Source organism: Vigna unguiculata, chromosome 5, assembly GCF_037176805.1.
Source record: "Vigna unguiculata cultivar grain cowpea cultivar isolate G323 ecotype 2 chromosome 5, ASM3717680v1, whole genome shotgun sequence".
In the NCBI taxonomy this organism is placed as follows: domain Eukaryota; kingdom Viridiplantae; phylum Streptophyta; class Magnoliopsida; order Fabales; family Fabaceae; genus Vigna; species Vigna unguiculata.
This window is the reverse complement of record NC_140796.1, coordinates 12,421,598-12,434,062: the sequence shown is the minus strand read 5'-3', so window position 1 is coordinate 12,434,062 and position 12,465 is coordinate 12,421,598. Positions and strand designations below refer to the sequence as shown.

At 32.8% G+C, this 12,465-nt stretch overlaps 2 protein-coding genes across 2 annotated transcripts; both read right to left on the bottom strand.

The window, feature by feature from the left end:
• Nucleotides 1–7,163: 7,163 nt before the first annotated feature.
• Nucleotides 7,164–11,075, bottom strand: LOC114185722 (protein LATERAL BRANCHING OXIDOREDUCTASE 1-like). The gene is made up of 4 exons (XM_028073597.2): nucleotides 9,564–11,075; nucleotides 8,096–8,343; nucleotides 7,698–8,022; nucleotides 7,164–7,605 (listed from the first exon to the last, which is right to left on the bottom strand). Exons 1-4 carry the CDS (start codon nucleotides 9,900–9,902, stop codon nucleotides 7,336–7,338), a joined length of 1,182 nt encoding a protein of 393 aa, XP_027929398.1. The 5' UTR covers nucleotides 9,903–11,075; the 3' UTR covers nucleotides 7,164–7,335.
• Nucleotides 11,076–11,221: 146 nt separating this feature from the next.
• On the bottom strand, nucleotides 11,222–12,465 carry LOC114185709 (Pathogenesis-related thaumatin superfamily protein). Its single transcript, XM_028073583.2, has 2 exons — nucleotides 12,207–12,465; nucleotides 11,222–12,126 (listed from the first exon to the last, which is right to left on the bottom strand). Exons 1-2 carry the CDS (start codon nucleotides 12,265–12,267, stop codon nucleotides 11,450–11,452), a joined length of 738 nt encoding a protein of 245 aa, XP_027929384.1. The 5' UTR covers nucleotides 12,268–12,465; the 3' UTR covers nucleotides 11,222–11,449.

The window sequence follows — 12,465 nt, the reverse complement described above, 5'->3', positions numbered from 1 at the left end:
ACTATTACCAAATTATTCCTAACAGGATCTAATCTCGATCGACCGTCCAAATTGATAGTGCCTTAACCACAAGAGGTACCACTACACCTGCATCTTCGTTTGCTCACACCAATAAGGTGATCATTGCAAAAGAAAATAGACAACACAAAGGAAAGAACACAAAAGTTAGCTTCCCTTACTTGACAAAGCGACTCAAACAGTCTAAACAGCTTAATAGACTCAAGGAACATCAAAACACCTTTAGCTCCACAAGATGCTCTATCTATACCTAGGAACAACACAAGAACGATCAAGACCTACCATTAGGATCACTAATCAACAAAGACTCATAGAGAAGATTAAAATAACACATGCAAGTAGAAAAACCTTACATGTGACTTGATCCAGAAGAAGAACAAGGAAAAAGGGTTGAAACTTAACTTACGCGAATGGAGAAACTGATTGGGCCAATTTGAAGAGCTCGCCATGGGTATCACTCCTACGGTTTCAAATCTTCAATCATGCAAACAGAGGAGGAGAATCCTTAGCGAGAAGTCAAAGAACTCTAGAAAAGTGATTTCTAAAAAGATGATGTGTTTTAAAATAAAACAATTTTATTTATACTAAAACCTTTTAATCTTAAAAATAACCGAGTCTCACTATTTTTAAATCATTATCACTTTTAAAACGTCATTTTCTAGGGTCTTACATTCAATAGTGTTTTAGACTGACATTTGAGTTTAAATGTGTCAAATGGTGTACAACTCAAACATTAGTTTGAAACATATTTAACATGTCAAAAACATTATACATTATTGAGTCAAGAAGATTATATCTATTTATTTTTTTAAGCTTTTAAAAATTAATTTATATCAAAGTTTCAATCATAGGGAGCACAATGAAAGGTTAAGTCAACAGTTACAACAAGAATAACGACAATTTCAGTGATTTGTTAGTCTTGTCCTCCCTTTCCTTCCATCAGATGCACAAACTACATTACAACAATAACAGCAAGAGCAACAAGCCCAATCTGAGCAAAGTCAGCCTCAATAAGACTAGGAGCAACCACAACAAGACCAGAAGCATCCACGACTAAACAATCAACAAGAACGACATGACTACTTGGAATATTAGGTCTTTAGATGTTTGCACTTCTTCGTTATGTTAGCACTTTTAGATGATGTTTTGTTAGAGCTTGATTACCATTATGTTATGTTAGCACTTTTATTAGAACTACATTAGCATTTTTAGACTAAATTTTTGACACTTATTTGTTTATAAGTTGATTTGGATTTTATGTTGTTTATAATGAACTTGGATTTGGATTAAGTGAAATGTTGCTTGGTGGTGTTGGTGAAATTTCATTGAAATTGACAAGAAATGTAAAAAAATTTGGAAATAAAGAAAAATATAGTTTTTAATTTGAAAAATGTATTATTACATACATATTTACATACAAAATTGACTGTATGAATTTGACGCAGCATTATCTACAGATCATTTCGTATGTATAATATTCTACATTTTCTGAATTTTCAAATTTCCTTTTGGGCACTATTTAAGATTGAACTTGTCTCCTTTAACAACTGGAGTATCCCCAGATTTAATTTCCGGCATGTCAAACCTTTCAAGCACCTTTTTAATATAGCTCTTTTTGTGACAATCCTAGAATACCTCGAGATCAATCTTAGTGTATCTGAGTTCCTAATACAAAGGAGGCATTACCAAGGTCTTTCATTTCAAAGTTTCTTGATATAAATCTCTTGGTTTCGTGGAACATGGCAATATTATTAGTGGCAAGCAGTATGTCATTAACATATGAGACCAGGAAAATGTACTTGTTCCCATTGAATTTGTGATACACATAATCATCAATAAAAATCATCTTGAAACCAAATGAGATAATCACTTAATGAAATTTATTGTACCATTGATGACCTGTTTGTTTTAGCCCGTAAATGGATTTTTTTTTCAATTTGCAAACCATATTCTTTAGATCTTTTGACACAAAGTTTTTTGGTTGAATCACATAAATTGTCTCACCAATGTTGCCATTGAGAAACGTCGTCTTGACATCTAATTGATGAAGCTCCAAATCATAATGTTCAACAAGATCCATGATTGTCCTAAAAGAGTTTTTCAATGAGACTGAAGAGAAATTCTTTTTAAAGCCAATCCCTTCCTTTTGGGTACAACCTTTTATCACAAGACGAGCCTTATACCTCTGCGCATTACCTTTGAAGTCTCATTTGATCTTAAATATCCATTACAACCAATGGGTTTCACACTTTTTGGTAATAGAACAAGTTCCCAAACCTTGTTGTCTTGCATGGTGTCAACACCCAATTTCGTTCGGGTAAATGCATTTGTTTGGTTAAAAATAATAATAATAATAATAATAAAAATAATATATAATATAATAATAAATAATAAAATAAAATAAAAAAATATGTTTTGATTGATGGTAGGTTTTTTTAACTTTAATTTTACTATGGGAAAAAAGAAAAAAAAAAGAAAAAACCAAGAGAAGAAGAATCTAATTTATTTTTAATTATCACACTCTTTTCATAAGCCCAAATGTTTTACATATTTTCACCCCCACTATTTGCTATTTACACTCTCCACATGACATGTTAGAAAAATATGTTTCATACTTTATGTTTTTAGAGAAGGGTATAATATTAGGAACAATATTTTTTTTATAATAATTTGAATAAATATCTTGCACTTACACTCATGTGTCTCTTTGCATTGTCAGTCTGGGAAGGTATTATTTTAATTAGAAGTAAATATTCTTGATAATAATGCTTTTAGAGAATGGTACGATTTTAATATTTAGAAGAAAATATTTTTGGTAATAATTAGAATCAATTATATGAATAATATGTTATGATTTGATCACGATCTATATGTGACAGAAAATATGATTCTAATAATTGCAGGCAATATTTCGTTAATAATTATAATCAATATCGTGGATAGTATGCAACGATTTAATTACTATAATATGTTTCATCAATATCAATTTCTTTCACATATATTCTATTATAATTAAAGACTAGGATCTCAGTGTTACCCCAATGTGCCTATATAAGCACAAGAAAATATCCAATGCAGGGGAGAGAAAAAAAGAAAATTCGAAAAACTCCTCTCCTTTTTTATTACCAGAGTACGTGCAAAAGGGGGTCACTGGTCACGGGTCACTTTAAGGTAAATTCTCTTTGCTCCTAATGCTTTTCATGGTTCTCTTGTAATATCAAATATATGATCGTTTGAACGGTTGTATGATTAAATATTGAGGTGCTCATGTTAGAGGATTTTGGGTTTGTCATTGATGTGCTCAACCTTTCTCTTTCTCTTTATTTTTATCTTGATAAATAAAAAGGTTTCTTTCATAGGCTTAAATTCTCTCTAAAAAATAATATAAAAAAATAAAAAAATAATTTTTTTTTCTTTTTATATAAGTATTGAATGTCATGTCAAGTCTCAGACTTGCTTGATAATCAAAACACTCTTTCATAGGTTTTTAATTCTTTTTTAGTAATAATAAAAAATAAAAATTATAAAATCATCTTAAATATCATGTCAAATCTCGGATTTGCTTGCTAACTAAATCTTTATCATGTAGAATCTCTGGTTCTCTTGATATTAATAAAATATACATATACATAAAATCTAGAAAATTAAAAAAATAAGATAATAATATCAAACAACAATTTTTTTTACAAAGAACTACGTTATCCTTGATTTTCCAAATGGAAATACGTAGGAGCGAGGTGCAATCCTCGTCGGGCCCAAAAAAATAAAAGAATAATTTTGTTTTAATCTTTAATATTTTTGTATGTATTTTTTTATTTTGTTTGATTTTTTGGGGAATAACAAATATTTTAAACATCAAAATTCTACTTTGCACACTTAATTAAAGAGGGAACCGTCTTAAGACGGGCGTTGTGGGGTGCTAATACCTTCCCCACACGTAACCGACTCCCGAATCCAAATTTGGTTTCGAAGACCATTCTTTTAAGGTTTTTTCTATAGTTTTCTATAATAAACTATGGTGGCGACTCCTCTGTTTTTTTTTTTTAATTACTTTTGCCGTCCCGCTGCGATCTCGGTTGCGACACATGGACTTATACTCCTTATTCATTGCTTTAATCCATTTTTCTGAGTTCGAATATGGCATGGCTTGGTGAAAGTTGATTGGGTCATTTTCCATCATACCATTATTTTTCTCATTTGTCTGAAGAAATACCACATAATCACTTGGAATAACACTTCTCTTTTCTCTCATGAATCTTCACAAAGGTAATGGCTCATGAAGCTTCTTAAGGATCTTGAGTTTTTTCTTCATAAACTTCCAAATTATCTTTAGTGAGAGATTCATTAACAATATCTTGTAAATGTTCTGAACTTGCTTTATCAAAAGCAACTGTATGAATCAAATATGGAATTATTGTTGATTTTTCCTCTAAGACAAAGTATTTAACCTTATTCTTCACCTCAAACTCAATATCTCTAAAGAATGTGGCAGTTCTTGTCTCAAAAATTGTCTTTAATTTAGGATCATAAAATTTATAGTCATCAAAAATATTTTAGACTAGGTTTTCGCCCAACCCAAAGCTAATAAGGTGTTTTGGCAACTGCCTTGTTTGACACTCTATTTAAAATGTAAGTTACAGTTTTTAGTGCCTTTCTCCAAAGTGACTCTAGTAAGGTAGAATGAGAAATCATTCTCCTTACGGTTCGGTTTCGTCTTTCAGCCACATCATTCATGCTAGGTGACCCTAGCATGGTGTGTTGTGAGATGATTCAACATTCCTCTAGGTACTTGACAAAAGGTCCTGGACGTTGTTCACTTGAATTGTCATATCTAATATAGTAGTCACCACCATGATCAAACTTGACACTCTTAATTCTATTATTGAGTTTATTCTCAACTTCAACCTTAAATGATTTGAATATATCTAGAGATTGACCCACAAATATCCATATGTATCAATTCTAAAATGTTTGTAGCTCTATACATACATTTTTTTTTTGTTTACCTTTAACACATTTAACATAAACATCAAAATTTGTGAAGTCAATTGAATCCAAGATCTCATCTGACACAAGTCGTTCAACTTTATTTTTAGGGATGTGTCTTAGACGTTTTTGCCAAAATGCTCATGAGCTAGTATTGCCAATTTTATGCTTAGTATCACGTGATTCCATATTTAAGGATTCATTGTAGAAAGCTACAATTTCAAACATATATAGATTATCATGAGCCAAAAGTGAACTAGTTCCAACAACATTTGAATTAAAATACAAACTGGGCACATTGTTTCCAAATGAACATAAATAACCCAATTTGTCCATATAAGAATCTGAAACCAAATTTGGTCTAAACGACGGTACAACAAAAGTGTCTTTCAAACTCAAATAAAAACCAGTGCATAATAATAATAATCTAAAATGCCTTATAGCTTCCACGTCCACCGATTTGCCATCTTTAACATATACCCATCTTGCATAATCAATTGACTTCTGATAACTTAGGCATCCCTACATTGAAACACTAATGTTAATAGTGGCACCAAAGTCTAATCACCAAGTGTTTCTAGGTACTAAAGTTAAATGGACCTCAAAGTAAACTAAAATAAGAAACGTACCTTTCTTTGCATGCCAAGCATGATATTTGGTACATTTCTTCTTTACATGTCCAACCTTATTATAAAAGAAACATTTGTCACCCTGATTTTTGTTTCTTTTGTGGTGGACCCTTAACAACTTTATTTTTGGGATCCTCAATTTTCTTTCTTTTGCCCTTGTCTTTAGAGGTAGTTACAAAATGAGCATTTTCTGTCTTTTTCTTACTTTAATCTCTCTTCTCCCTGCACTCAGTATGAAATAACCTCATCAAGAGACCACTTATCCTTTTAATAGTTGTAAGATACCTTAAACTGAACAAATTACAAAGGAAGAGAAATTAATACTAAATGTATAAGTAAGTCTTTCGACAACTCAATGTTTAATGCCTTGAGTTTTGAAGCAATATTTTGACATTCCACTAATGTTTTCTCTTACATTTCTTTTTCCTTAATACTTCATAGAAATCAAACTCTAAAGAAGAACACTAGTTTCCGCCCTATTGCTTTTTTTGCAAAACGCTTTTCAATTTCAGCAAGAAAATCTTTGGCACTTGTTATCTCTTCAAATATAACATCCTTAAAGATCTCATGAATGTCACGCTTAATGATTATAAGACTCATGCGATTTGAGTGATCCCACTTTTCATAATTTTTTCTCTCTTTAGAGATACTAGAGTCCGTAGGAGAAATGTGTTTCTCAATTTTTATGCAAGATCAAGATCCATACAACTAAGAACAATTTTCATGTTTCCTTTTTCAGTCTTTAAAAAATTCTCCATTAAGAACTGCAAACGAATTCAGATTAGTAGATATTAAAGCAATAATAGTTGAATTTAAAATAAGAAAAATAATGTAATTAAGCTCACATCATAAAAATAATAATAATAAAAATAATAATTATCAATATATTCAAATAATGGCATGACTCATCTCAAAACACCTAATGCACTAGCAATATTAAGTCTTTGGACAAATATTAATTGTAGGGGTATCTTGTCATAATAATCAAACATTGATAATAAAACATCTCCAACAACAAACCTATTTTTGAATTGATTTATCATTGACAAGCAAAACTTCACAATTATCACACGTTTACCATCACATATGAGTATGCAATCTGACTAAGCATTAATTTTCCTTGATTGAGACTCGCTCGAATAAACATAAGCACAAACATTTAATTCATGAACAATCTACTTAAGAAACATCACTTTAATCACTTTAACGGCTTCTTAACTCAATTAACTAAAAAAATATTAAATAACTAAAATTTGAACCCTTATATCTATATCGAAAACAATATATATGACCCAAAATTTGGCAGCATTAAAACTCAATTCATGGTTAAATTTTTTTAGATTTGACTCATAAAGGAAAGTACTATCCTTCTCAGGAAAAGCCAAGATGAGAATTTAGGTTTTGTGGAATTTGAGTGAATCAAAGTGACAAGATTCGCATTAAGTGAACAAAGACTCAACTCTCATTGATGTATATTTATAAATTATTATTTTCTTATAATATTTTATTTATACTTATTATTATTATAATATCATATTTTATTATCATAATAAGCAGTTGTCAACAATGTACATGGAAATGTTGGATGTTAAGGAATTCCCATTTATTACTATACAAACACAATTGACACTTGATAAATCCACACGAGGGACTTGGAGTAACTTTTGTTTTCTTTTCTCAGTTGTTTCCATTTCTTTTCTTATCAGTCTTCATTCCTCGTATCAGAATGTTCTAACATTGCCACATCAATGTGTGCTTTTCCCTCCATTTTCCTGTTCAAAGATTGTCTCAAATAATCTCCATACCTCACTTTCTGGTACAACTTGGGGTTTTCAGCATCTATCATATGATCAAGGGGCTCAACTTCTGCATCATCCTCTGGGGACACAAACAATGCATAAGAAATCCTTTTCTTGTTCTTGTTTGTCACTGCTCTGTGCTCTACACTCTTGTATTTCCCATTAGTCAAGATCTGCAATGATTGCAAAAGGAAGACACTCACAACAAGAGTAAATGATTAAAGAACTAACCTTTTGATTATGACATAAAGAGATAATTTAGTACCTCAATAACATCTCCAACATTGACAACTAGAGCATCTGATATTGGAGCCACTGGCACCCATCCTCCTCCGTGTCGAATTTCTAACCCAGTTACATCATCATCTTGCATAAGCAAGGTTATGGTGCTTGTGTCAGAGTGTGGACTCAAACCAAGCACTTGCTCAGGTGTGTTACAAGGAGGGTAATAGTTCACACGAATACCTTCCAATGAATCTTTATGCAGTCCCAGAAAAACATGCTTCTGCGTCCCCATTATCTCTGACAATGAACTAAGTATTTTCTTACTAACTCCTCTAACTTCACTTGTATATGCCTCTACTACCTCCCTGCATTAGTAGATGAATTTCATGAAGTGATGAAAAGTAGTGTATATAGTTTCCAATTGAGAGGAGCACCTACTTGAATCCCTCTGGAGTTTTTGGCCAAAGGTGAAGTTTCCTGTATCGGGTGGGGCATGTGATTAACACCAGTGCATCTGACCAATCTAGTATCTGCTCCTCCGAAACTACATAAGCCTGCCCGTAACCTTGTACATCGTTTGATTCCATTGCATACTTTTTCTTCTCTTCTATTGGAAGTTCAAAAAACTCGGTTGCTGCATCCTTCATTTTCTGCACGACCTCTTTCTTAACACCATGGTTTACTATCTGCAACCAAAGGTGACTTCAATCTCAAGCACCATTTGATGAAATCCAAACAAACTTCTCATTAATATTCCAAAGATTTAAGCTTTTACATAAAGACACATCCAGATTCCTTAGAAGTTCACACATTCACACAGTCAGTTTGATGAAGATCAGATGGTTTATATAAATGCAGGTAGTTTTAGATATTTATCACTTCTATAGATGATTACTCATCTTTGTATACTGATATGCTTCAGTTTAAGGATGGATGGAGTTTTAAATATAAAAACATGGTGCAAAACAAATTAGGATTAATGAAAGAAAGTTGGAAAGTATTATGGTAGAAACACAAAAAGTGTACAAACACCCGTCCATATACAAAATGTTTTCAAGATTATGAGATTGTTGCTTAATGTGCTATGTCTAGTATTCCGAATCAGAATAGTATAGCAAAACGAAGAAGTCAAACTTAATACACAGAGTGAAAAGCACGAGGTGAATGTAAAACTTTCTCTATTCTGGTGAGTTGAAGCACGGCCAACAATTGTGTATAGACTAAATTAAATTCCAACAAACAGAGGTTGTTGAAAGATACATATTTTTGATTCATTCACATGTTGGAAACCTAGTTTGAAGGGTATAAATTTTATCATCCATCTCAAAGCTCTAGGACTGCGGAATCATTGTGAAGGATGATAAATTCGACTTAAGTTGTAGTCTAAATGATTTGAATGAGAATACCTGAAAAATATTTAATATGATTTTGCTATCTAGAAGTCCGAAAGTTTTTGTATATTAAACTTGTGTTAGACTTTTAAACCAAAGAGAATATAATACTAGTTTTCATTACTCATAAAAGATAATAAATCTATGATTAATCCTATTTAGTAGTTCAAAGGTGTTGGAACTATATATAAGGTCAAATGTTCATTATGGCAGTGGTAACATACTAAGTTTGTAAATTTTTCTTATATCTCACTCATCTTGCTCATTTCTCCTTAATCCTTAATATAGGACTCAAACTCAAGCTAGATATTTTAAGAATATTATCTCATGAATTTATTAAACTAAAGTTTAAGTTGTCTAAATGAAGATGCATGAATGATTTTACAGTGTCTCTAAAAGTTATAGTGATTGTTGTATTATTGTTAAAAAAATGATGTGGAAGTACTCTTCTTTGTGTAGTTTCCCATTTGTGTACTTTTGTATGTAATTAACAGTAGTGTTGATAAAAAAATTACCTGAAAGAAACCCCACTCTTTGCATGCTACATCCAATTTCAATAACTCATCCTTGTTCCCATATGAGAGCAGTGATAAATCAATGACAGGTACCTCAGATGAAAGGTGAGGCATGTGATTGACTTTTTGCAGTTCTTCATTACTCCTCACATACCTTTCAGGAACCTGCAGGGGATTATTCCTTACCATTTCTTGAACATTGGGGACTGGTATAGATGGAGCAAAAGTGGGTACTTCCTCCATTTCAGTCACCAACTCTTCAACATCTACATTGAGACTCATCTTTGTTCTGCTGAGATTGTTTCCTCTGAGAGTTGACTTTTTGTTTCTAAGGGACATTCACTATTGTAAGCAAAGTCTTTCTCAATCGTTGGAGGAGATTAGTTTATTGTCAACTTGTCCTTGTTTTGGATGTATTGCACCTTCTTGCGGAGGATCCAAAGAAAAAAAAATTGCTTAGCTTACAATGTAATGCTTAGCTTACAATGTAATAGTTAGCACCCATGTTTTACAAATCTGATCAAATTGGCATTTAGTCAGAAAACCGGTCTCATGTTTATTATAGGTGTGAATCTAAGTCCTACATTAAGTAAAAATTAAAAAGTTGAATACTATATAAGAAAAAAAAACTCATAAAACTATTATCTTAAGATTTTAGATTGGAAGTGGAGTCAATCTCTTATGTGGAGATCTATTGGATCTATGAAATGAGTCCAATTTTAAAAACATTGGCTGCCAACTATTCCCAATCCCAATCCCAATTTATTGAAATATATTAAACTATGTATATGGCAAAGTGTCATTAGCACGAAAGCAAAAATGTGAAATGTTATTCTATGTTCTCTGCTTTTCAATCCGTCCTACTTTAGAGAATGTTCTCATGATGAAGAACAATTCTTGTTTTCCAACATGGAACAACCTAAGACATGTCTAATACCAAATATAGCCTAAAAGAAGATGGTAGTACATGATGAAGATCTTCTTTTCCTTCTTTCCTAATTTTAAATCATCTAAAAATCTCAGTAGACCAATGAGGGAATCCTCATTTTGAGGTATCTCTTATTGGAGAAGAATGTAAAGTGATAATAACAAGATGAAAGCCCTGCATAGATGAGGCTAATGGAATAACCAAATGCAAAGTAATGATTCCACATGACTCATACCAAAAGTTTTGCATCCTATAAAGAGGAGAAAATGTTAAATGAATTTTCTTTCCCTTGCTTGAGACGTATCTTAAAAGATAAAATCGTGAGGACTAATTTTGCACTCGCATCGAAGAGATATACTATTTTTTGCTGTATGAAATTGTACATGACCCAGCATGGTAGGATTCTTGGTGCACCAAACCTGCTAGAATTCTAATGACCAAAAGCTTCTATTCATTCAATTTTCATCTTTCTTAATGAAACTTTCATGGAAACAAATGGAAGTAACACTAAGATAAAAAAATGGAACTTTTAGTATATCGTTGTCCATAATTTTTATTGCAAATGATGCTGCTCAGATTTTCTTTCCCCTTTTTCTGGTTCCAAGAAGTTGGTCACATGATTCCAATATTTACTCCCTTTTACTGTAAGTAGAATGTGTAGTTTACAGGTTATTATTCCCAAGTTAACTTCATTAGTTAAACTTCATACAAGGCAAAGCACTATCACCAGTAAGAGCAAAAATGTGAAATATTGTTTATTATCAATCTACCCTTCTTTTCAACTATCTTGATGGCAAAGAACAATGACTATTAATTAACAATCTATAAAACAGATAACTATGACAATTGAAGATTAAAAACAGAACTAAAATATTCAAACAGTTCTTCACAGATAACTGATGACCTTTGTAATTCTCCAAGACCAGCTTCAACTTCATTGTTGTCATCATGAATCCCTTTACAGTGGAGGAGGGCAGAAGGTGATAACATACCTTGGAGCCCTGCATCTGTTAAGGCTGCTAGAGTCATCATAGGCATAACTATAAGCCTTAGGACATATAGCCTTAAAGAGATGAGCAAAAAGTGTAGGCTTGCAAGTTTTAGGGTCAGAATAATTCCCTGTGCAGCAATATTTAGCTGATTGCATAGCCAAGCATGCACTTTTACACCCCACAACTCTGCCATTTCTCTTCACCTCAAGTGCTGATGGACAACAAATGTTCAAATCCACCTCACAGGATGCCACTCCACACCCAACTCCACCCCCAATGGGCTTCATGGAAACTGGCAAGTTGAAGCCATCCACCAAACTCACATCATAGAAGTGCAAAGGGGAAGAGGAAGATCCAAGGGTCATTTCCACCACTGTTGCTGGTGGCACCCCTCCTTGCCCTCTACAATGTAGCTTCCCATTGCAGTCACCAGTGACACAGTGCCCATTTCCATCACTGTCAAAGCTACAACCTTGCCTACCCCAAATTCTCCCTGACCACTTTTCTGGCACTTCAAGCACAATTTCTTCACCACTTCCAAGATGCATCCCACCATCTTTTGGACTTTGCTGCCCTGCACCGCCAAGTATCCCTGGCCACACACTTTCCCCACAGTTGTTCACTACAATAAGTTGAGCACCATCTGCAACAAATAACAGAAGATAAATAATGCATAGAAAGGTTTCAGTTACAAATTGAAAAGAAATAAAATACCATTTTTACCTGTGAGTATGATGTAACAGAATGCAGCCAGAGAGAAGAGAAAGAAGGAGATTTTCGCCATTGTTTGAGCTCAAAGAATAGCAACACAACAACTGAAAAGTTTGTGCAACCTATATATGCGTGAGTAACAGTGCGTGTGACGGTGTGAGGTTTCCAGGTTCCAAATATTTCGCTCTCAAGTATAGATCGTGCCAAGTGCTATCTTTTTATACAAAAACAAAAACGGTTTTGCAACTTCCCACTGTCACCCTCGTTAAGC

Coding starts and splice junctions, on each gene's coding strand:
- LOC114185722 (XM_028073597.2), bottom strand. CDS start 9,902: ATGTCCCTTAGAAACAAAAAGTCAACTCTCAGAGGAAACAATCTCAGC. Junction 8,023..8,095: donor AAAACTCCAGAGGGATTCAA/GTAGGTGCTCCT, acceptor CTACTAATGCAG/GGAGGTAGTAGAGGCATATA. Junction 7,606..7,697: donor ATGTTGGAGATGTTATTGAG/GTACTAAATTAT, acceptor CAATCATTGCAG/ATCTTGACTAATGGGAAATA.
- LOC114185709 (XM_028073583.2), bottom strand. CDS start 12,267: ATGGCGAAAATCTCCTTCTTTCTCTTCTCTCTGGCTGCATTCTGTTAC. Junction 12,127..12,206: donor CTGTTACATCATACTCACAG/GTAAAAATGGTA, acceptor TATTTGTTGCAG/ATGGTGCTCAACTTATTGTA.